The following is a 25,160-nucleotide window of genomic DNA, read 5'->3' as shown; positions in this document are numbered from 1 at the left end:
TGTCACTTGCTCAGATATAGCTTATGAAATAGGCTCAGAGAACTGACACTGAAGAAATCAGAAGCATCAGTGGCAAGTAAGCAGTAAGGCAGACCTGTCACACTTCAGGTCTCTTGAGATGAATACATGAGCATTAGTATTTGCCCCAACCTTTCTGTCTTGCTCTTCTAAGCAACAAGAAAAGCCACTAGCAGAACACTGTTTAGCACAGGACTCACATCTATCACCTTTACTACAGTAAAGAAACCTAACAGTTCTCTGTACCACACATATTAGCCTGGTTTAGCCTGCTTCCAGCTAAAGTACACAAGACACTTCAAGCCTGAGTGTGTTCTAACTACAGCTTAATGAAACAAACCTCATGCTATAATGCATGCCTTGTACATTACAGATCATCATACCATATAATATTTTCTCTCAGCAGTTTTCAGAGGCTTGAATAGTTGAAAAACTTTCTCTGTTTTCCAATCAAAACTTATTCATAGCCAATTTATGTTAATTTCCAAACATTTAAGCCTCCTTTCTTTCCACGTTTACTTCAACTATCCAAAGACAGTAAGGTCTTTTAGGCTTCACATGACTGAACTCAGCAATACAAGTACTTTTAGTCTTTTGTTCGCTCCTCTCTTTTAATAGGGCTTTTTATTTCCTTGCAACTCTCCTAACTCCAGTGTTGCGAATGTAGACTTCCAGGTCTGTTCTCAGTTGTAGAGATTAAGTTTCATCAGTCACATGCACAGCAAGTGGCATAGGTACTTCCTTATCTGTACAAGTACATGGCTGAATTTACCTGTGACTGAGTTCACCTTTTCCGCAGCAACATCAAATTGGTGCCTCCCAGCCATCCTCTTGCTGGTTTGCATAGTCAGTGTTTTCAAATCCCCTCATTTTCCATCTGACAAGCTCTAACCTTGTATCAGAGAGCCTTTGCTATTAGTCCCCAAGCACATGACTGTGTACTCGGTATTATTTTATCCCATTTTATTTCTCTACATCTCAAGGTCATCCAGTTATTCTAGTAGCACACCACCCTTCAGGGAATGTTTCCCAAGTTTGTGATCTCAATAATTACATTAGCAACTTCTATTTTTTTTTTTTTTTTTTTTTTTTTTTGCCAGGACCACTAATGAAAATATTAACCACCACCAGTTTCAATATCAGTCTTTGGACAGAGCTCTAACAACTCCCCCCTGCCATTCAGTGTAACATATTGCCACCTTTACTTCTCAGGCATTTCATTACCCATTTGACAATTCATCTACTAACTCCCTCTTCTTCAGTTTAACAATTTATTTCATCTAGAAAAGCTTTATTACAGTATTACAGAAAGAAAGCAGGCAAATCTGGTATGATCCACCTAAATTGAAAAGATTTTTTAACCTATTTACTTCCATTCCCTTTTTTTTTTTTTTTCTCACTCCTTCAGGATTTGCTTTAAAAAAATAAAAGTAAAAATCAGTACTAGCTGAAACTAAAAGTGTCTGTCCTCTATAAAGAACCAATCTGACTTACAGTCCATGTCATGTCTATGCAATGTCCATGTTATAGAAAGCTATTTAGAGTTAAGATGTTCATTTCAGCCCTGCACCTCACAAAGAAAATCATTCCTCTTGGCTCCAGGACCTGCAAGTTCCTACTCTTCCCTTGCTTGTCCAGAAAAGAGTAGTAACATGCTAGCTCTGGGACAAGAAGTAAGTATGGATGTTTGTAACATCTACAAACACGTTGTGCTTTCCGAATACCAGGCTGTAAATTTCGTTCAGACTGAAGTAGTATATATTCGATGTATTCTTGTGAAGTAACTTACTGGCTTACAAATGAGAACCAGCTGATTCTGCGCATGGAAGTAGGGATAAACGTTTTGCTGTTACATTGGCAACTATATTCTCTGAGCTCTGAAAATTTAAGAAAGGAATAAAAACAAAACAAAATGGATGAGCTAAATCCTGAGATGCAATAAGCACTGAGAACAATTGACAAATCAACTGGTTTTTTTGTTTTCTTTTTTTTTTTTCCCCAGTCAGCCTGTTCTAAAATGCAATCCTGTCAAATTTTGCTAAGGTATAGACCAAGGTGGGGACTCAACTCATATATTTTGAAGCAAATTGTGTTCAATTTCTCACAGAGGACAAAATCACTTCAAAATTCTTACCAACATTTTTGCATTCTATTATCTGAGGTACTGCATTTATTTTGAACTCTAGTGAGAAACTATGCTTTGTAATGTTAACCACAACCACTGTATTACTCAATGTTATGTTCATTGAATATTGTTGTGGGTTGTTTTTTTTTACTTAATTTATGTTTGTTTTCACCCAGAAAGCTCAAGTTTACCAGAGAGATGGCCTATGTGAATCCAAGGAATGAGGTATTCAAGGGAACATCTCTCATTCTTTCCTTTTCCTGTTACAGACACATCCATTCTCATTGGCTTATATCCTAAAAGAAAACAATGAACCAGACATGCAAACTTAAAAGAATTGTGCAAGACTCATGCAAGACAAAGACTGTCATTAAAACTTTGTTTGCTATAGCAGTCAGATGAGGATGCAGTTTCATAAAAAGGGCCTGACATGTACAGCATGCATAGAAGGTTCTCATACTGTTGCTGTTCAAGGATTTTAAAAATTAACTTTTAAAAACATAACAGCTTAAAATAGGAGAGGATTTTCATTGCATTGTCATTCCACAAAGGTAGATTATTGGACTGGAAACTGGATTATCCAAGAAAAAAAATATTCATTTGCAAGATTCCTGCAATCTCTACTCTTTCCCCTCATTCCTAAAGAATGAACATAATCATGCGCACACAGACCTTGTTCCACACCTATAATCATTTTTTTCACCCTCAGTGTGAAACTCTAGATGACTTCAGAGTGAAATCGCTTCTGGCAGCCTACTGAACATTTTAGCACTTGAAAAACAACTGGGAATGGTCAGGATAACATACAGCGAGAAAGAGAAAAATACATTGTGTTTGCTCCTGCACCTAAGGAGAACTTAAAAGTTAGTGTGTTTATGCCTTATGAAGGTGTGTCTACTGCTAGTTCAAGAAGTGATCAAGTACTTCCTTCCATTCACGTCTTCTAATGTCCTTACATTTTTCCATCCTTCTTGTTACTGCTGATATGATATTAACACTTGTTTCATTATTCCTTTTCAGTTTTACTTTTGTCATCACTATTTCATATTTTCCTCCATTAGTCTTTTTCCTAAATTATATTTCTGCTCACTCTATCCTTAATTCTGTAGGTTTTGCTCTTACTTAGCCTTTTCTCACAGATCCTGTATGCATGGAGCGGGCTGCAGCACGTCCATAAGCAGAAATAGAGTCAGAAAGGATAGCAAAATGTTTTTTAAAAATAGCATTCCAGAGAGGATGAAAAAAGGGAGTGGGAAACTAGCTGACTGAGCATCACCTGTCTGCCTGAGGAGTCTTTAAAGAAATGTTCCACTGGCCTGTCTGGAAGAAGAAAATGGATGTGGATGTGCGTATAAATTTTAGCCTCTATACAGGATGTGGGAACAAGAAGAGAGCAATCAGATGACTAGGTTTCATGTGACTGCTTGCTACAAGCTACATAAACGAAAACTTTGCTAGAGTGCGTTTAAAAAAAAAGGTTGTGGGAATACATGCTCGTGGTAAGGAAAACACTGGAACAGGCTGCCCAGGGAGGTTGTGGAGTCTGCTTCTCTGGAGATGTTCAAGACTCGCCTGGACGCCTACCTGTGTAACCTGGTCTAGGGAGCCTGCTTTGGCAGGGGGGTTGAACTCGATGATCTCTAGAGGTCCCTTCCAGTCCCTACAATTCTGTGATTCTGTGAAACACAAAGAAAACACCTAGGTAAAGTGACCTACGAAAGAACGTGTCCTCACTTAACTTCCTGAAAGCATGAGATTTTTTACTTGCTCTACTTTTGCATTTGATCTTTTTGTAATAATACAGCTAAACAAAACAAACTAGAGAATAGATCTTGGACTAAAATGTTAAGATGTCCTTTCAGGATCCCTAGAAAATGCATATGATTACAATGTTCTAAGTAACAAAAATACTGTTTTTTTCCTCCAGTTGCTTTACTCCCTTATAGCTCCTCTTCCTATCAACCTGTTTTTCTTATTACAGCGGACCCTTGCAGTATTATAAAGTGCACTGTGCTAATCCATGTTCAGTGTAAACCACAAGCAACTGTATGACAGTCTTGGAATATTTAAGGTTTTTTCTCATCCCTTGGCAAAAAGTATAGACTTGATCTGATGATATCCCAAAGGCTTAGAGAAAATAGAAAATCAGGCATTCACAAGTAGTCTAGCAATACAGCATCTTAAGTAACTTTTATCTTAATCAAACATTATCCTGCTACTGCCTGTGCAGAATAGGCCACAGTTTCCCTGATCTCATTCTTATTGCACGTTCTTCTAGAAGAATGATATTCTCCACTCTTCTTCTGAACAGTTGCCCAGCCTCAGACAGTCTCTTCAGTACTCGGTAATTACTTACAAAAATACAGTGGCAGTTCCCAGCCATTGGAATTAAATGTATTTTTAAATTAAAGTGTCTTCAAGTTCTTGAGCATATAAAATTCTTTGACAGTCTGGTAAAACAGACTGGACCATATTAGGCAATATAATGAGTAATGGTGAATTATATTGGTCCAGAAGAGCAATAGTAACAGTAACAAATATATAAGCTACTCAACAAAATATACTTAACTCACTTTTTAAAAACAAAAAAATCCAATCTTCTATGCCTTCAAGGAAAGTTAAAGCAGACGTGATTTCTTTATAAATAATCTGAAGAAGATAGTAACTGTTTGAAAAGATTGTCATAAAGATGTTCCAAGTGTTAAGAACATAAAAGCAAACTGAGAATGAGTGTTCTGGGACAGCTACAGATACGAAAATGTTCATAGAAAAACGCATATTCAAATACATGACTCAAAAATGTTATTTCAGATGAAGGAATCTGAATTTATTTACAGATCAGCCATTGGCAACAGCAGTATGGATCACAATGTAAAAATGTAATACATAAATAAACCATGTCGCATGCAGCTGTGAAACACAGATTTCCAGCTCAGTCATCAGTGAAAAAGAAGTATGATGCCTGCAGTTTTGAGAAAAAGTTAATTAATGCAACTACTTTAAAATCTTTGGATGCCTCCTAACTATACTACGTTTTTTTCTTTCAGTGCCCAACTTTCCCTACGTATGTTTTGTCCTGGATTGGAGACATGTACATATCCAAGTCCCTGGATGTGCTGAAGGATCTGGATAGGGTCCACCTGCCATTCTCTTCCAGCTCTGTGCTTCGTGTCACTCTCAACAGCCTCCCCATAACCATCCACTCAAACACATCATTCTTTCTTCCTTTTGTAAATCTTAATATTTGTCAGCCTGGAGGCAAACTGAATGGCTGGATTTCTAAGTAGAACAGTGAAAACCTATTTCACTTTACTCCATATACCTTTCCTCTAAGCGTAGCACTTTTTCAACTCTCCCGTCAATTCACCGGTTTTACAGCCTATGTTACTAATACTATCAGACTTCACATAAACATCAGTACTAAAAACATGTAAACATTCTTCTGCATCCCTGCATCACGCATAGCACATATCCCGTACTGACAACTATAGGAGGAAATAATTTGCCCTTGCAGCATTGTTTTGCATTTGCATCACTTATTCTAATTTTAAAATTCTCCTTTTAGTTCATTTAGGGCTTCCTGTGCCACACCTGTGTCATTATCCATCTGAACTGGATGGGAGACTGTATTAAGATTCCCTGGTAGAAAACCTTAAAATATACCATAATTAAAGCTCACAGACTACATTTCCTCTGAAAAAAAAAAAAAAAAAAAAAAAAAAGAAAAAACGAACGTAGGTATAAAGGGACTTCTAAATAGATCAGCAAATGGCAACAAATCTGTGCTGAGGAAAGGGCAAAGGCAAACAAGAAAGTAGTGTACATGGAGAACCAAAAATATCAAAATGAGGTCATAATCACAGTGAAGTCATAATCCTACTTTGGGATTCACAGATGCCTTTGCATGACTGCCTTTGCGAGGAAGTAACAGAGGGATCAAGGACTAAACTGACACTAACCAAAATGATACATAGAATGTTTTTTATAAATATACCATAACAAAACGGTTTCTAATATGAAACTGGACTTTTTGATGGTAATGCTAACATGCTGACTTTAACATGTCTTTACTTCAAAATTTCGAGAGAACACTAGGAATTCAAACACCTATCAATAAGCAGCTAATAAAGTACTACATAAACATAAGAACATGGTGCCTGTGCCAAAATATTGGATGAACCTGAGGACAATGGGAGAGTCAGGTAATCTACTCCCTTCAAAAACCACAGAATTCAGGGAATGTACTGTATTATTTTCTGTCAAAAATGTAAAAAGTATCTGTTTAAGAGTATATACATGTCAATTACCATCCATAAGATCTGAAAGTCTCAATAAATAAGTTTATGTTAATCTCGTATTACAGCTCTTCGATTTGAGAATATGACTATTCAAATCACTGAAAAGCGTGGAGGTAGATACAAAAATATAAAGTCTGTACAGTTTAATTGAAATTCTCCTCAAAGCATTGCATTTTTTTGAAGTAAAAAGTTGGCTGCTCGATGATAAATGTTGGAGAGCGACACTTCGGAAATCATCTTTACCAGCACGCCTTTTACACAAGCAGCAAAATGGAAGAGACACTAGGAAAACCAAGCTGATCAAAATGTATTAAAACTGAATTTTATGAACATGGATAAAAGTTTAACAAAAGAGTCGTATTTCCATCAGGCAGTGAGACCATCTGACACAGGGCCTTGCGTTCCACAAAGTATTTTTGGAGTGAAACGTTGCAATCTGAAGATCTAACAGTGAGGGCAGTAAACTTCACAAAACAAGGGCTTTGTGGCAGAAGACTTCATCATGAAAGTGACAATGCATTCAGACACATAAGCACTCTTCAAATCCTGAAAAACCACAGAAGAGGCCACTGGAAAAATGGGAATGTAAGAAGTTGTGTTCAGCGTTCTGTGCTAAAGACCGATCCTGGGCGTGTCAATAGTTAAAGTATCTTTACGAGTGGAGAAGTGAAATGCATTAATGAAATCTGCACACTTATCCATGATGATAATAACAGCAAACCACCAAAGGCACTCAAGCAACTAGAAATGCAAGTATCACGAACAAGTAATTCCTTTTCCAAGTAACAAAAGGAAGCACCCCTCCCTCCCCAAAATAATACAGCAGATAAAATAATAGGAAAGCGACTCTGGGGCAATGACCCGAGGGCAGCTCTTTAGGTGATATAGCACAGGGTCCGAGAGAGCAACACAGAGCTGAGATGCAACGCAGCTTTGGGATGTACGTGCTTGGGGTGAGCTGACACAGCTGCCCTCATCCCACCAGCAGCCCTGCGCCTGCCTTACCTCATGGACACCGTCAGCAGTGCCCACGGGCACAGACAGATATCCTGCAAGGAGCACTGAGGAACAATTGCTGGAAAAGCAACCGCTGCCCCGTTCTTTTTAAGAGGTTATTAACACAAGAGAACAGTGGTTTGGAACAGCCCCAATGCAAGGCTTCCTGGCCTGCGATCCGACGGGTCCGAGAGCCACTCCCTCCCAGTTACCTGGGGCACGGCCGCGCTGCTTCTACACACGGGATAACTGCACCCTCCACCCGCAGGCGATGCGCTGAGAACAGCAGTAAGAGAGGGGGTCAGGGAAGGGCGCTGTAGTCCCTCATCTTGCCACTGCCCCGGGCCGCCCAGCAGCCTCTGCCTCAGCCCCAACCCCTCTCGCCTCAGCGCGCGGTAAAGCTCAGGGCCGGCCGCGCGCCCACCTCGTGCTCGCGGGCGAGAGGCGGGAAGCACGAGTCACGTCCCGCAACCCCACGAAACCCCCGCCGACGCGAAGGGCGCAGGCAACACCGCGCCTCCTGCGCATGCGCCCTGCGCGCGGCACGCCGACTGAAGCGTCGCGCCGGGCCCTATCGCAGCCCGGCCCTTCCGATCACCGCCGGGCGCTGCCCGCTCCCCTTCTCCCGCCTCTCTCTTCCTGGCGCCGGGCACGCGCGGCCAGATCCCCTCCGCCCCGGCCGCGGCGCCGTCCCGCTGCGCATGCGCTACCGAGCTGGGCGGAGGCGGCTCCCGAGGCGGGGTGGGCGCACGCGCACGCGAAGCCCCAGAGGGCGAGAGGCGTGGAGACGGAGGCGGCTGCGGCGAAGGGGGAGCAAAAGTTGCTGTGAGGGCGGGGCCGTGGCTGGAATCTCCGCCGGGAGGGGGCGAGAAAGGAGCTGGGAGCTGGCGCCGCCGGAGACGGAGGTGAGGTGGGGTGCCCTGGCGGATCCGAAGTGGGGAAGGGGTAGGCGGACCCCCCCCAACCCCGAGCTGGGATGGGGCAGGGTGCGTGCGGGCTCCTTCGCCTGAGGGCAGCGCGCAGCGGGTGGGCGGCAGCCGTGGGTCCCGTCTCGCGCGGAGCCGCTGGGGAGGGATTGCCCGCCGTCTCTTCAGCTCGCAGTGCGGTGCCGCGGCTGAACGCCTCCCGGGGCCGCCGGGGTGCCGCGCGGAGCGACCGGCATTGTCCCCGCTCCGCGGGTTGTATAAGCGGCGGTAGGCCGGCTCGGCTCGGCTCGGTGCGCGGGCTGCGTGCGGGACGGGGCGAGCTCGGGGCTTGTCTCGCTGAGGGCCAGAAGTTAATGTTTAACGCAGTAGTCACATGCCCGTCAGCGAGCTCTGGTGGAGTGTTTTCGGAGTGTTTAGAACAGGAAATGCCAGTGCAGGTAGCGTGGGGCTGTGTGAAATTTAATCAGTTCCCAGCGTTCGGAGCCGCGCGGGCAGCGTTCTGGGTGCAGGTGGGTGGCTGCATGCAAACTGCTCAGCATCCGACGCTCCTCTTGTTCCTTGCTTTGATTTTCAATGCAAATACGTTAAAATAAGCTTTCCAGAGGAAATATGTCTTGTTTTCTCAGTGCATATTTTTCTCTTCCCAAAGTAAGTGTGGCTTTCACGTATCTCCTCTTAATCCTTTATTTTGCACGTGTTTTGCTTTGAAGTTACGGGATTATTTTAAGAGCAAAAGCTTGATCGTGTGAATGGTATTGTGCCTAACTGGTGATGTGCAGCCCCTTCCCCTATTGTCCCTGTGCTATCCTGTTGTCAAGTGATGACTTTGGCTATCAAAACAGTGAGAGTTTGTTATGATCTGAATACACATTAATCTAAATAAAGAGCAAGTGATGTTCTCCTGCCTTAACGGTGCTGCGATGTAAGATATAGTTACTGTTTGTCAGGATTTTTAATATCAAGTTACTTTTGTAAAAAGTTCTTTTACAAGGGGCATGTTAACAATAAAAACACCAAAAATGTACTTGATTTTTCTATTGAAACTCGATAGTGCAGAATCTTTTTCCAGTCAAACAGGACGCATGGTGGGCAGAATTGTTTGGTTGTGGGATCCATGAGGCTCCAGGGTCAGTGTTAGAGCTGTCGCATTTCAGTTACATTGCTTTCCAAGGTCTTGATTGCAACACTCATGTAGTTTTTCCTCAGCTATTGAAGCTTGATGAAGTAAAAAAGCTCTGTCACTTGAGGGGCATAGCAACAGAAGCAAAACCTGTTCAGAAACTTCTTCAGAAATGCTTCTTTGGCTGAAGTGAAAGTGAGTTGGATTTTGGCAGGGCACGGTGAAACGCTGATGTGCTGAAGCTGTACCAGGGTTACAGACTTGGTTGGAGTTAGAGCTGTGTTGACTGAGGAAAAAAGGTTGTAGGAAGAAAGCTTTGGAGGAAGAAATAAAAACTTGGTGTTTTTTGCATCTATTAATTATTAAACATTCCAGAGAACAAAACACTTCATAAATGACTGGGAAGATGGAGAAACAAAAATCTCTGTAGTTTGTTGTTGTTGTTTTTAATAACATCTCAGTGATTGTGAGCTGTCAGTGAGGATGGTGAGGAATAGTACTCTTGAGATTTCATTGCATTCAGATTGGTTTGAGATCTTAATGGGTCTTGTATCTTATGTATGCTGATACTTGAATTCAGCAGGGAGAAATGCTCATATGAGAAAACTCAAAGATAACTTGCTGCTTTAGGGCATTTGGGCTCCAAATTTTTTATAGCCGAGACACTCTGCTGCTTCTGTCCTACTTCTCCATCTGAATTCATTAGTGTGGGTTTCTATGCATGATGATTCACTGTAAATGCTGGCTCGTGTCATGTCTGGGGAATTTGTCTTTAAGATCTTTACTCAGAGTTCCCATTGTGGCTATTTCTAAAGTTGGTTCCTAGTTGCAAAAGTTGAGAGATGCTGCTGTGAACCTGTTGTTTTCTTTTAGATGCAAACAGGAAAGTTTTCGTTGGAACAGTTTAAATAAAAAATTGTATGCTTTTACAGAAGCCATCTGTGATAGCATCTACCCTTCTGATTCTCCCATCCTGAAAGGATATGAATAAATATGACATCACAGAGCAGTGGTTTAGCTTTTGAGGGACTGCTAAGTGGATATGGGCAAGAGTAGAGACAATGGGGAGATTTAAAATAGAAAAAAGTCTGGTTTTAAGATCTTCAGACATTGGTTGGAAGTATTTCGAGAGAGAAGACCATGAAATAACACTTTTGTCTCTTGGGGACTTTCTGAGTCAGTGTTGAAAGGTAGAAAGAATGTGTCAGACCAATAGTACTGGCTGGTGTACTTGCCGTTACCCCATGAAATCAAGGCTAATTGTGGCAGCCGGAGATGTGATTTAATTGGTTTTAGTAATGTTCTTGTTTCAGATTGTGTCTTGCAAGTATGTGCTGTTACTGGTGAAAGGTTTTTTGCTCTATCTGATGTTTCAAATACTGAAAACATAAATTTTTATAAGCATATATTTTAAGGGCTTTTGAAGACAAACATAAACTAAGGACTACTAGGAGCATTAGATGTATGTTACAGCAAGTGGGATCTATTGACGCATACAGATTAACACGGTAGTAAAGATAGGGGCAAATTAGTACAGTTACCAAAACTTTGAGTCGATCATATTTATAGTGGCTTTTTCACAGTACAAATAAGGATTTTTGATCTGTTGATGAAACTTGGTGATTTTAAATTTCAAGCTTTAAACTGGCAAAAACATTCACATTTTTGTGATCATAAGCTGTTGGATTTTTGATGGATTTCATCCTGATGGGGGTAGAGGTGTTAACAGTCTTAACAGTGTTGGCTCAGTGTGGAAGACTAGCAGTTTTCCATAGTAAGTTTCTCCTTCCAAATATGTTCAGTCACTCTTCCTTCCAAATGTATCCAGATTCCGAAGTTACAACAAATTATCAGTTAAGAAATTGATTTACCAGAGTCATGAAGTTGCTGAGTAGGTTGCCAAGCTCAGCACAGAGGTGTGAGCTGTCAGCAGAAGCAAAAAGCTGTGTTGCTTAAAAGTAACCTTATTGTTGGCCATCAAAATGGTTTGTCACTATTCATCTATGCAACACACTGGAATGCATTGCAAAATGAGACTGAGATGTAAGTACTGATTCTTCAGCCAAATTTCAGACACAGTCAACAGCTTTTGAACCCATTGGCAGGTTTCTACCCAATTCCACAGAAGTTATAGAAGTCCTAACAATGATTATGCACTTACGTAGCACATGAAAATAGGTAGCTGGCTGGAAAAGAGAGACCTCATAAGAAGATGCAAGGAGCAGAGTTGGTATGTACCCCAGCTAGGAGTTTGAGGACTCTGTAACCCATGAGACATAACTGTGTAAGGAGTCAGGCACTCATAGTTCTAGCGTTCATAGAACCAACTGTTTATCTCACCAGTTTTAACTGAATGCACTCCAAAGATGTCTAAACCCAAATGTGTTTATAGAACGTAGCTGATGTAAAGTAGTAACTATGCCATTTTCTGTGCTAATTTAGTAGTGTTAATTTTATATCAAAGACTGTGCAAGCCGCAGTTACTTAAATCCCAGGGTATACCTGTGAAACTAGTGAAACTGTGCATTTTTGCAGATGTGTTTCTTGTTCTGGAAGCTATAAAGAAGTCCCAGAAATTTGTGGCAGGCATGTATTTTGTTCTGTATGTCTGCACAGCTAATGGTAGCCTGATGCTTGATGGGGGACAATGATCACTGAGGAACAGTTGCCAAAACTGGGCATGGTGGAAGAACTTAGGCTGATGAGTAACTATTGCTTTAAAAGTTCATGATTTTTTTCTTTGGTTGAGAGTTGTCATGCAAAACTTGTCCCTTTAGTCTGAAAGGCAAGAGTATTTCTTTGAATCCCAGATGATGCAAATCTTCCATAGCATGTTAATTAACATCATGTGAAACATCTGCTTTGCTGAAAGGCTGTCCTTCTTGAAGACTCTGTACAGTTTGGATGAATTAGAATCAATCCTCAGTCACCCACCTTTGTCAGGCCAAGAACTTATTAGCCACTGAAATTTAAAAGTCCTTTATAAATGCTTCAGTGTAACACTGGCTTACTGCGGACATGTAGGAACAGTATTCCGCTCCTAATTATACCCTGGAGAAGACTGAATTTATGTCAAGCGAGTCAGTGGTCTTGAGCTGATCAGCAGCATTGCTTCTCAGGTGTTTGGAATGGCCTCCATTGAGGGTAGGGAATAATACGCTTAGTGGATGGTCCAATTCAAGCAAAGTTTGCTGTGAATAAAGAGCATACATCCGTGCCAGCATCTTCCACAATAGCTTTCTTTGATCTTGGCTTTTTTCTTAAAAAAAAAAAAAAAAAAAAAAAAAATACATAAAAACCTTAGATGTACAATCTAAATTTCTAAACACGATGGTACTATAAACTTTCCTCTCCTTAGGGAGAGGCAGAGGCTGCAAAAATAAATGTGTGGCAAATGTTAATCACATTGCTCATAGCATTGTTGGAGGCTCTTCTACAATGCCCTTCTTGCTAGTGAATAAGAAGTGATGCAACATAATGTTTGATATAGGTTATTAGTGGAGAAAGGAAGATTAGTGGGATTTCCTACCCCGAACTAGGACTGAATGATCTCATTGGCCAGAGAACTGTGTTGAGTAGAATTATTTCACAGCTATTTTCTGCTCCTTGTTTTAAATGTGACCCTTCTGGGGGAGAGAGACAATAATTAATAAAACAAAGGGACTGCAGTGCCAGTTTAGTATAATTTTTGGGTTAATATAATTGCAGAGGGCTTTTAAATGGAAGAGCTATCTGGTATGCCCTTTTTTAGTTTAGTTTTTTTTTAAAAAAAATTGTTGCATATTTGAGTTGTTTGGGGTGGGTTGTTTGGTTTAACGTGTGGTTTAAAGAATGCAATTAGAGAGAGTAATTTTTAGAAGGTTGTATAAGGATAACTTTGAAGTAGTCACTTCTGATTTTTCCAGTATTCCGTTTAAATTTTCCAGGAAAGGTGTACTAATGTTGTGGGGTTGGTGAAAGAGGTTATATGACTATAACACCGCAGCGTTCTGGAAAATGAATGGAAAGTTGTGCAATAAATGTACTCTGCAATATATTGTTTTACTTATAAACCTGTTTGTGCATTTACCTGGGTGATAGATGAAATACTTTGTATTCGCAGCTCTGTAGATGTAAAATTAAACAGCAAGCATCTATGTAATGTGATGTTGACATAGAGCTAACAGAGAACTATTTCTGTGAAATTGTCACAGTGAACCATAACTTTTCTGAAACCCATCCCAACAGCTGAGTACTTAGTGCATGGAATGCTTATACTAGGGTACCAGTGAAATGGAAAACAAAGTGACTTTCCAGAAGTTCTTAGTGTACAAACAATTCTTGCCTTATACTGTTTTGATAGAATTCTCTTTCCAAATAACATGTGTATTAACATGTTTGCAGTTAAAATACGCAGGCTAGGTAGATTCAGAGTTACCGTGTTCCATTCCCTCAGCCCCATATCCATGTGTAAATCTTTTGCTCTAAAATATGGGGTGCTTGAAAGTACAGTAAGAAAGAAACTTAAAAATTAATGGAATATTTTCAATGCTTATCACCAATTTAAGTAAGTCCCAAGGCTGAAAATGAAGTAAAATTTTCCTAATTACTTTATTATTTTTGTCTATCAGCTATTATGTAGAGGACCCTATCTCTCTTCTGCATTTAAAAAGAAGAACATCTTCTCTAAGTCTCTTTCTCTGAAGATATTCAAGACCTGTCTGGATGCCTACCTCTGCAACCTGCTGTAGGGGACCTGCTTTAGCAGGGCAGTTGGACTCGATCTGTAGAGGTGCCTAACATTCTGCGATTCTGTAACATAAATGTATCTTAAACTTAACTTGACTTGGGCATATCATTACACTTTTCTTCAGATGGTAAAATAACTCATGGAGCAAGCATTCTTTTTTTTTGTTTTCTGAAGATGAATCCTGGAATTCTTGTCTATCCTTGGTTTTCTTTACATAACCAACTAGAGTCCAACTTCATAAACCCCTCCAGTTTAGTTGTAGTTGAATACTGTAAGGTCTGTTTTCAAGCGAAATTTAGGTATTAGAAGCATATATTTTGCCTGCAAATTTTCTTTACTAATGTTGATGTACAGCCTGCTTTACTTTCCATGTATCTCCTTCCCCTATTGCTTTATTGCTGTAGGCTGAGCAGTATTTACCTTTACTGCAATCGGTAGAGGACGGGAAGGCTGAATCACCTGTGCTGATGGATTCCCTCTGTTGCGGTGGTTTTGGAGATGGGTTATGTATTAAGAAGTAAGGTAGTTTGGGCTGGGAGACCCTGACAGCAAGCCGAATGTTTGTGGATCATACTCATATTGATTCTGTTTGTCAAAGTGGGAGATATTTTGTCACGGTGTCACGCTGGGAGATATTTTGGGTATGCTTTGGAGCGTGAATACTCCACTGCTTTAATTCTCCTCAGGCCATTCAGACTGTTCCCTATCCAGTTTTTTTCCTACCTTTTGTTTCCTCTTCCATGTACCTGGCTTGATACTGCTAGTTACCAAAAATCATCCATCTTATGTTTAGTTTTGTTTCCTGACACAGCAGCAGGAAGTTGGAGAAAACTTTCTCCATATGGGAAATTACGTACAGTGGAATTAAGAAATCGGTATTGACAGGAAAACGGGTGCTCAAGAAGCTTTCCTAGGACTTCAGGGAACAAGCTTTCTTTATGACAAAAATATAGTAGGTCAGTTTTGTAGCATGGATGCAGATGTTCTAAATCAGAAGAAAGTCTTTTAGCAGTTGAAAGAGTTGAATGTGTAAAATGTTTATGCTTTTTTTAATTCATAGTTAAACGTAGGTGATTTATTATGTGTTTAGGAATTAAAAGTTATGGTTCTATATGAATAGTAGGAGACTTTGATCCATACGGTGCTTCATAATACTAGACATTTTTGATGGTTTTTTGTAGAATAATAGCACGTTGCTTTCCATACGGAAATAGAATTAGAAGTAGATACTCGCTTTAATTTAGGGTTCTAGTAAGATTTTAAACTGATCTACGTTTGCAATTATCTACTGCATCTTTTTCTTTTTTTCTCCTTCTGGGTTTATTGCAGTGAGCACGAAGAAAACAAAATTACCACATGATATTCTGTCAAGGTCAGTTTCCAGTTAGATTGCAGATTCTTTGCTCAGTGCTGTCACAAATCACACTTACTACTTCCAGTATTATTAAATCAAATTACTTACGGGTGAGATAGAGTAACATCAGTAAACAAACAGAAAACATCTGATTATGTGCTGGGCAAAAGGGACTTTTGGTTAGGTTCCAGTTATTGATTTTTTTTTTTCTAAATAATACAAGCAAGTGTAAATGTTTCTTTTAAATGAAAGGTTTTAGAGGTGCAAGTCTTCTTGCATTATTTTTGAAAGTCACGTAATACATTTCTGTGGTATTTTAGCTGTACGGTATTTCAGAGCTGTAGAACTGCTTGACGAGAGTGTGATGTTGGTAGCTCTGAACCAGTGAAGTCATCTGCCAACTTATCTTTTGTCTTTGGACTACTGTATTTGCCTGTTTTTTAGAATGCTGCTCACCAATCTTAAAAGGCTTTTGTTGTAGAAGAAAGCATAGTGGGAACGCTGCAAGTTCTCCTATATAATGATAAATTGATAATATACCACATGCTCGTAAAATCTAAGATGAGTAGCTTGTCTATGAGAGGCTGTATTTCACTTTTTTTCAAATAGGTAGTCATAATTGCTTTGTTTTATTTAAGTTTATTCTGTTCTGTTCCTTTAAGTATTTCTGTGGATGTTTTAGTAACATCAAACTAGTTGGTTAATTCCTTGGTCTGTGGAGATCACTACGTGGACTGTAAGTGCTCCTATGGTGATGTTTTGCATGATTAGTCATTTACCTGCTAATACGTACCTTCAGCAGTAGGAGAAACTCACTGCTGGAATTTGAAAGTCTTGTAATTGGTTACTGAGGCAGCCACTGATGTAGGGCAGCTATCAGAATGTTCGTGGTCTGCTACTAGCTGTGGTTCTTCTGGTCCTTTAAGTATGCAGGTACACTAATTAATTCCTAGGTAGTACAAAATTTGGAAAGCTGAGTGCTAACTGAGAGTCCACCCATGGCATCATTGTAACGTAGGTACAATTTTATGTGATTTGTTGTGATACTGAAATAAAAAGCATCTTATGTTTTCAAATGTAGTATAAAAATATTTCTTGATAATCTTCTTATTGGACTTCGAGAATTCAAGTTAGACTAATGCGTTATGTGGTCTTTAAAAAAAGCTGCTGCGTGTTAGCAGAGTAAGTTAGAGCATAACTGATTATGACAGATAAAATATTGTAATTTTTCTGTCTAGAGAACACTATTCGGGCTGATTAAATTTCTGATTTTTAAATGTTAAAAACCATCAAAAAGTTCCATTCTTATATTTCTTTTTTTTTTTTCCTATTTCAGATTTCACTGGAAAAAGAATGAGATAAACATGGAGTCTTCTAAACTGGATTATATTTCATGGATCACAGTTAAAAGTAAAAAGATGGAGGGAAGTCAGAGAATACAAGTATAATGCCTGTATAAACTCATAATACAACTCATGATTTATAGTAATACTTCGTCGATATTCTTGAAAGAAGAAGTCAATTACCGTGCAACATTCTTAATAAGAACTTTAATCACGTATTTTAACCGGACAGCATATTTTTTTATAGTATTTTTTCCTTTTTTTGTGAAGTCAGTTAAAATACAGCCACGTGAAGATTTTAGTGGAATCTCTGATCCTCAGAAGTGACTGACAACTGCACCTAGAATGAGGGCTTAAACCCCCAAATGGTCACTGTTACAGAGTTGAATGGAATACCGTGACATCAGAGCAATTGTCTTAGGATCTTCTTTGCCTTGGATCCATCATATCCTTAAATATTTAAGTGTAAACAGCACTGTTATAAAGTCTAGAAAATAATGGCATGGGTGAAATTTTTAAGAAAACCCGGGGGTAACCTTGGAAAAGTTTATCAGCCTGGAAGTATTTTGTCCCTGGCCCCTACAAAAGGCTTATTAAACGAACCAGGACAGAACAGCTGCTTTCTTAATAGTGCTGTTCAGGTAAGAAAATTTTTTTATTTTCTAAACACTTCTCATTTTGTTGCAGCTTTTAAAGTCATAGCAGGGCAAGTTTTCTCAGAAATGCTGCTTTGACCGTTTTTATCTCAGTATGTGTGTTCTACAGAAAAATGCAGCACATCTTTCACTGGTGTTAAATTCAGTTCTCAAGTTATTAAACTTCTTAATGATGCTAAATGAGACAGAATACTATGTCTTTCTGGAATTCAGTTCTCTGAAAAAAGGCTGCCTACCACAGAAAAAAGAAGACTAAGTAATTTTATTTAGCATTTGATTTTATGGAAGTGTGAGTATTAAATAATTTGCCAGAAGTGACAGCATGTTATATCATTTGTGTATATTGTCAGGAAAACTTCTATATTTGGAAGTTTATTTCTCATAAGTATGAAAAATGATGTTTGACTTTTAAAACTGATGTTTGTCAAACGTGGTATTTTTATTACCTAGCAGAATTTACAACATTTTTCTTTTTAAATGTGGGGCAGCCAGTACCACTACTAATGTTTTCTCAGAACTAGCACGTGAAATTGTTACTGGCACACATCAGAAGATGCACACACAGTTGAAAGCTTTGTTTCTAATCTTAAGAATGTCGTACGGAATTAGGAGATATATCAAAGGAACATGACAGTTTACTGTTTTTATATGATACAGACTAACTTCTTGCATGTATTTGCCTACATACTGTTCTGTATTTATGTGAACTTTAATTGAAAAAATGCTCCAAAGTATAGTTTAATAGTACAGTAACATCAGCACTGTAAATATTGGTCTTTCACAAGCCTGTTTGCAGCAGAGAATATGGGGATCTAATTAATTCTGTGACAGAGCAGTGCTGGCCTTTCCAGGTTGTCTGCAAGTAGGAATTGTTCATAATATGGTCCTTTTAAATAAATTAATTGCCCATGTGGCAAAGGTCTTAATAGAGACATTAGACTTTCTCTTTTAAAATGTACGAACAACAACAACAAAAAGGAAAACACTGGAGAGAAAAAAAAAACTCTAAAACAAAACAAATAAAAAAAAAAAACCCACCCCTACCATAAAGTCTTAAATTGTATAGATTTAAACATAGGAAATAAGAGAGAGATACGCATCGTGTAAACGTGGTATCTACGTATGTTTAAAACAAAAACGTAGGATAGATTCATCAGAATGAGTTTGCTGCTTTGTTTTTAGTGAGAACAGCCTGACCTATATTCTTTCTCAGTTTTGGTATTTTCCCCTAGGGTGGCCTAAAATTAAACCCTAAGTCATTTTTAGTTATGGTTTCAGACAATCCTACTACTTTACAACTTACTGCTGTTTATCAAATGGCGGGTGATGATGGTGACTGCCCGTTTACGAGGAGAAATGCGTTCCTTTCTTTTCTCTCCTTTGTTCAACCTTCAGAACTGAGGTTCTAACGTTACCTTCCAAATAAGTACTAATTAATTTTGGCACTTAGATTTGTAGACAGTATTTTTCTTCTGATTTGTAACTGTTGTGTAACTGTGTCTCATGAAACTCATTTTTGGTGCATTTATTTTTTATGGGTAGCTTTGTGAACTACTGCACTGATTGTGCAACTAAGACAGTAAATACTGAAAGCAATGTAGTTAGTGCAACCAAACTGACGTTACCTTAATATATAGTAGTTACACAGATAAAATCTAGAAGCTTAAAGCTGATATAGCACCAGTGGATTATCTTGATTTGTAGAAAAACAAATGCATTTCAGCAATTGTTTTAGTAAGAGAGCAAAATGAAGCACTTTTCACAGTTTACCTAGCAATTCAGTTTCTGTGTCTTCTTTATTTTTGTTTGAAAGAAAGCATGGAGGAAGGAGAGATGAAAAATGAGGTAGATACCTTAGCTTTCTCCCTCTGCCATGAAGCCATAAGACAACTGCAGTCTCTGTATACTATTTAGCTTACTGCTCATTTCCTACAGAGCATTTCAGCTGTTTTCCCAACGCAAGTGTAGTACCATTGTTTCAAAAGTTTAAAAGTGAGATCTACGTTTTATAAGAGGATATCTACTGTATGTCACTTTGTTAAATGTAGAACCTTCAGATTACATTACTTAATTTCTGTGCAATTTTATTTTTCTAGGTTTTATGGCAGCTTGACATATTTCGACGAAGTTTAAGAGGTTTAACTGGACATGTGTGCCAGGGTGATGCATGCATATTTTGTGCTTTGAAGGTAAATAATAATAAGATTTTTTTGAGAAATCATCATGCATTTCTCCCTTTATGCTTTTATTAAAAAAAAAAAAGGCAAAATAATTTTACTGAGCTCTGGTAATTTTTATATCCCGGTCATTCAGGTGTCTGACTAAATCATTCTTGTATGTAGAAACAATTTGGACTCAATGTCATTTGTAACAGATGTTTGTAACAAATATTTTCTTTGATTGCAGACATTGTACAGTACGCAAACTGTATGGACTAATTGCTTAAGCATAGAACTTCTCAGTTGTATGACATAATAAATATAACCTATTTTAAAAATATAGCCTTGTGGAGATTATTTTCATATTTACATGCGTTCGCTTTTCTTTCTTGCTTACTCTTGAATAGAGTAGCAACATTACTCAGTAATAAGTTATCAAGATTCTTTTTTTTGCTCAGTAGTTGGTGGTAACTGCACAGAACTTAATTGCTATACTTGTAAGTAGTGAAAGGTTTGCAGAGGTACTGGAAAATTAAAGAAAGCTGGTGATGTTTTACTGTTTGAAATTATGTAAGAGCTGTATATCTTAACTAGTGTATAAAACTTGCACTTTGGTTTTATAACTCATCTGAAATGTGGAAACAAGCATTGTGTTCTCTTAGGCTCTTACTGTTTCTACTGTGCTGGTATTTGGCTGCCTGCAATTACCAGGGAGTAGCAGTAAACGTGATATCTCATGTTTCATTGGGATAAAAATCTCAATGGAAAAACGCATAGGGGTTTTTTATATATATATATAATTATATAATTTTATTTATTTATTTATTTTAGTAATATACACCTTCTACTTTGACTAGCAATAAAGGCACTTTTAAGTTTCTAATACAAGACTGTAGAATGTGTATTGTGTATAGAACTCGGAATAACTCATGGAGAGAACAGAAAGGTTCTACACTAAAATTAAAGTTCATTGAGGAAGTGGTTTTTGAGTATATTAAGTTGTAGGCAAGGAGAAGCTGAGTACTTCTCAGGTGTTTCCGGTTAGACTTTGTCCACAGGGAGTTTTACAGACCAAACCTTGTTACTGAATAAGCATTTTGAGGCAAGAACTGTTTGCAGTGTGACTTTGTCTTCCAGGAGTCTGTATATATAGACATATAGTCTATGTATTGTGTATTTTTTTTCTGCCATTTGTGGAGTTTATTGTGGTTGCAATATAGCACAGCTAGTTCTCCATTGATCCCTCTTTTTCCAAATAGAGCTTTCTTAAAAGGTGCCATTTTAATTTTTTGATTAAAATAGTTAATTTTAAAAATCCAGTAAGGTGAAGTAGGTTTTGGTACAACTACGCATATTCAAACTAACTTCCTGAGGCCTTTTTTCCAACATTTAAAAAGCTTTTGACTCCAGAGAACTTGCTGGGCTTTCTATTTCACTGGAGTTCTTATGCATGTCACATTCTTCTTTTTCCTGGACACTTGGTCTTGTTACTACATGAAGTCCACTTGATAACTCAGGCATACGGATCTTTTCACATACTATCTTGTGTCTGCCTTAGAGTGATGGCTTCTAGTTTCCTGGAGCATATTGCATGTATGGACTCGTGTTTATATTTGATGTTGTAATGGAGGGTAAGCTCTGTGGCCTGTTCCCTTTGATTTGACTCATATTACACATTAAGTTCTGGTCGTAGATGTTCTTGTTTGAAGATGCCTTGGAACTGCCTTTTAGAAATGCAGAGGGATTGGATGGTGACAATTGCTAGAAAGTATGTATTGAACTTTATTAGTGAGTAATAATATTACTAAAATCATAGTAAAAATACCGTGGCAGCTCCAAGGCACTCAGAAATGTGAAGATGTCACCTATGTCACAATACAGTTGAAGCTGTAAGTAATGAGTTGTTCTGTTCCAGTGATGCTCCAGTTCTGAAGACAAGTTTTTGTTTCTTTCCTAAGCTGAATATGCCACTTACTGTACCTTTGTACTCTCTGTCTCTGTAATCACTGGAGTTGCAGTACTAAGATGTAGATAGGTTTTGCGTTATTTCAAGTTACCTACCAAAACACCTCTGGCTCCTTCCGAAGGCTGCTGCTATTTCTGACTTGCAGTTTTCTTTATTCTTTCAAGTATCTGTTCTTGAAGGTTTGCTTTCTACAATGTATCTTCTTGTGCCACTTTTCAAAATGGCTTAGATTTTTCATTGTCTTGTCTTTCTGTTTTGTTAAGTTCCCAACAGCACTGATAAGCAGTTTTACTGCTTGATCTGGAATTGTTTGGAATTGTCTTGATCTTTGTTTTAACAATATAGTTGTGATCTTTATAACTGCGTGGCCAGTAGCCTAGGTATTGAACCAGAAATGCTGTAGTTAACTCATATGGAAGTATCTGTCCTCAGTCATTATGTACACTACTGGTTTTGCGTTCTTGGCTTATTAGAGATACTGGTTGAGTGATTCTGTTTGTTCTGTGTTCAGCACCTGGGGCATTTTTATATTGGTGTGGTGTATGTTCTGGATGTGGATGCATTTCAGTAACTTGTTAGTTTTTTTAAATGGTTTTGGACAGTTTTAACCCTACTTACTTTTTCACCAATGAAAAACAATATTTAATCTGTTGTATTTTTAAACTTTCCTGAGGGAATTTGGCTTTTTTTTTGCTCTGTGCAAGTGTTATTCTAGGGTTAGATGGATTTTTCTGAGCCTATTCTGTAAACTGAAAGCTGAGCCAATAAATTCTGTTTCACTTCTCTTCAACTCTTTTTTTTTTGGTTGTGGGTTGGCTGATTGGTTGGTTTGTTTGTTGTGTGATGGTGGTGTGAGAGTTAAATATACTCTTTTTCTTCTGTAGACACCACTGAAATGGGATTTGAAATGCGGAGACTGCTAAAATGAGCATACATGTCTGCATGTCTGCTCACCCGTATTTTTTTTTATTAAGCTGGACATGTAAGGCTCTGTTGCATGCCAGAAATGACCTAGCAGCCACAATGAGAAATACATATTTTCAAAGCAGAGCTAACTTGTATTGTTAGCTCTGTTAACAACTTACTTCTTAATGTTCACTTTGATATATTGACTGTAATTTTTATCAGTAGTCTGTGATTTTTGGCGTGAGAGGGAAGCTTAAATATTTGACAGGCAGTGGAATGCGTTATGGTTAAAACACTACTTTCTATTAGCACTGAAGCTTTGCGTACTTGTTGCATCTTTGCTGTCTGTCCAACAGATTTATATTTTGTTTATTTTTTTTACCAGAGAAGCCAATGTGAAGAATGAATATCCTTATTTCTGTTTTACGTGGCTTGTCTTCCTTCGCTTTGTCTTTATTTCTCTGGAGTTTGACTGGAAAGGATTTTTGAGAGTGGAATAAACCCTTTAATATCTGCAAATGTTTTCTCATCCATTTAATGGCTTTTAATGCTCAGTTTTCAAAACCAACCTCCCTTACTTTCTAAATAATGAGGTCACTTAAATGCATCTCTGTCAAAAAAGAGAAGTAGTAGCCAGCTGTCTTTTCTGGGAAATGAAGAAAAAATCAAGTGGAATTTCTTTTCCAGTTCTGGAACTGCAAATACTGACCTGTTCCCTTGCCTTGCTGTATGCACTGTTTGAGTAGATAGCTAATTTAATAACACAGATTACCAGTATTCTATATAATGGCAGTTTTCTCCAGAAGCATCATTTTAATAAAGACGCAAGTGTCTCAAGTAGTAATGTAAATGTATTCTTTAATGAATTACATATGTTAAGCTAAAATGAGAAGTACTGTGTTATACCCCAAAAACTACATGCCATCCATAAAGATGAGGTGCTTGAGCACCTCCAGTGGCTGGATTAAACAAACTGCATAATTACAGACCAAGGTTTGCGTTGGAGTTAAGGTCAATCACTTGCATTTTTATATGCTTCTTTGTTGTTTGTTTTTCTGTTGGATCAAAGTACAATTTGGTAGCTTAACATTGTATAATTGAACAACTAACTGACAGCATGAAACTTGATTAAGAGAAAGTAGTCGTTTCTAAATGTAAATGTGTTTATAAGTGTTTTATATACTTGCCGCATAGGAACTGATGTATTTGGATAGAACTACAGTTGTAGTCAAGGCTAATTAAGCTAAGTAGTCATATTTCTTCCTAGGCAATATTTTCACAATTTCAACACAGTCGAGAAAAAGCACTCCCATCAGATAACATGAGACATGCCCTGGCAGAAAGTTTTAAAGATGAGCAGCGTTTCCAGCTTGGATTCATGGATGATGCAGCAGAATGCTTTGTGAGTACTCTTTTTATAATAGTCATCAAGTAGGATTACGTTAGTTTTCTGGAAAGGATACTAAACTGGCTTATTGTTTTAGTAGGTTTAGATTTGCAGGTGGGGTACAAGTGGCATAATATTATTGATCTTGTTTTTGTCAGTTTATGGAGGCAAAATGCATGAAGTAAGTTTCTGATAATGTGGGATGGAGTAGTCTTAGATTTGCTCTGTGGTTTCTTCTCTGTCTCAGTAGCTCGGACAGAGGGATATGTGAAACACTGCATGAGGTGGATGACAAATAGCTCCCAAAACTTTTTGGGTGGAGAGAGGGATTATCTTCACTGGGATCTTCTGCAGAAGAGATTTCCACTTTTTTATCCAAGGGTACATGAATACACAAAGGTCTTGACTCTTGCTGCAGTTGCTTTCTGCTTTTATGAAGTATCTAACTGAAAAGCTTGAACCTTTATTGGAGTCGTAAAAGAAGACTCAAGATCACATGGATGCTGTCAGAGAAACTTTTCTGAGAAGTCCTTTGTTAGACAACAAGAATTATTCACCTTGATAAGTACATAAATCAGTTTTAGAAACAGAAAAATCTTTTTGCTTTGATTACTTTAAGATTTGAACATCGTCTGAAAGTACCTACAAATGAAGCACCTACAAATGGAAGTACCTATGAAGCTACCTGCCAGGTGCATTTACAGATCTGTCGGAAAATCCAGTGAAGAAGTCCTGTGGCTGTTTTGATTATTTGCAGACAGATTACTAAATTGCAGTCAGGAAAGGGATTCTCATCAGTGTTGCATCTAAGCAGAATGTGTTTGGACTCCTGAAGAAATCAGCCAAATTACCTGTCTAGATTTGCTTCCTCCTGTTACCTCTGTTGTATTTTAGCAAAGGGAAGAAAATGGCCATGCTGATTCAGAGGCCAAATGAATGACAATCATAGGGCAATTTTTTTTTTCTTTGGTTAAAAACTGAAACCAGGGATGAACTAAGACATGCAATTTATGAGCTTTTTCCAGGCCTCTGTCAGCAGTAGTCATTCATTGCATAGGCTACACTAAGCATGATCGGATGGTCAGATTGATACATAGAGAAAATGCTCGAGTATGAAGAACTGAGACGGAGGCCTGATCCAGAACTAATTTCAAGCATTGCATGCAATTAATATTAT

The 25,160-nt window shown here is 38.5% G+C and overlaps 1 protein-coding gene across 1 annotated transcript in view; it reads left to right on the top strand.

Annotated features, from left to right (window-relative positions):
• USP53 (ubiquitin specific peptidase 53) overlaps positions 8,206 to 25,160 on the top strand; it is a 36,983-nt gene continuing 20,028 nt past the window's right edge. The window contains exons 1-4 of the mRNA XM_021396401.1: positions 8,206 to 8,342; positions 16,903 to 17,550; positions 19,662 to 19,754; positions 23,864 to 23,998. Of these exons, the coding sequence (XP_021252076.1) occupies positions 17,407 to 17,550; positions 19,662 to 19,754; positions 23,864 to 23,998 (372 nt within the window). The 5' untranslated portion in view covers positions 8,206 to 8,342; positions 16,903 to 17,406. The remainder of the gene's footprint in view (positions 8,343 to 16,902; positions 17,551 to 19,661; positions 19,755 to 23,863; positions 23,999 to 25,160) is intronic.

Source organism: Numida meleagris, chromosome 4 (assembly GCF_002078875.1).
Source record: "Numida meleagris isolate 19003 breed g44 Domestic line chromosome 4, NumMel1.0, whole genome shotgun sequence".
NCBI lineage: Eukaryota > Metazoa > Chordata > Aves > Galliformes > Numididae > Numida > Numida meleagris.
The sequence above is the reverse complement of the archived record's forward strand: the minus strand, read 5'-3'. Positions and strand labels throughout refer to the sequence as shown.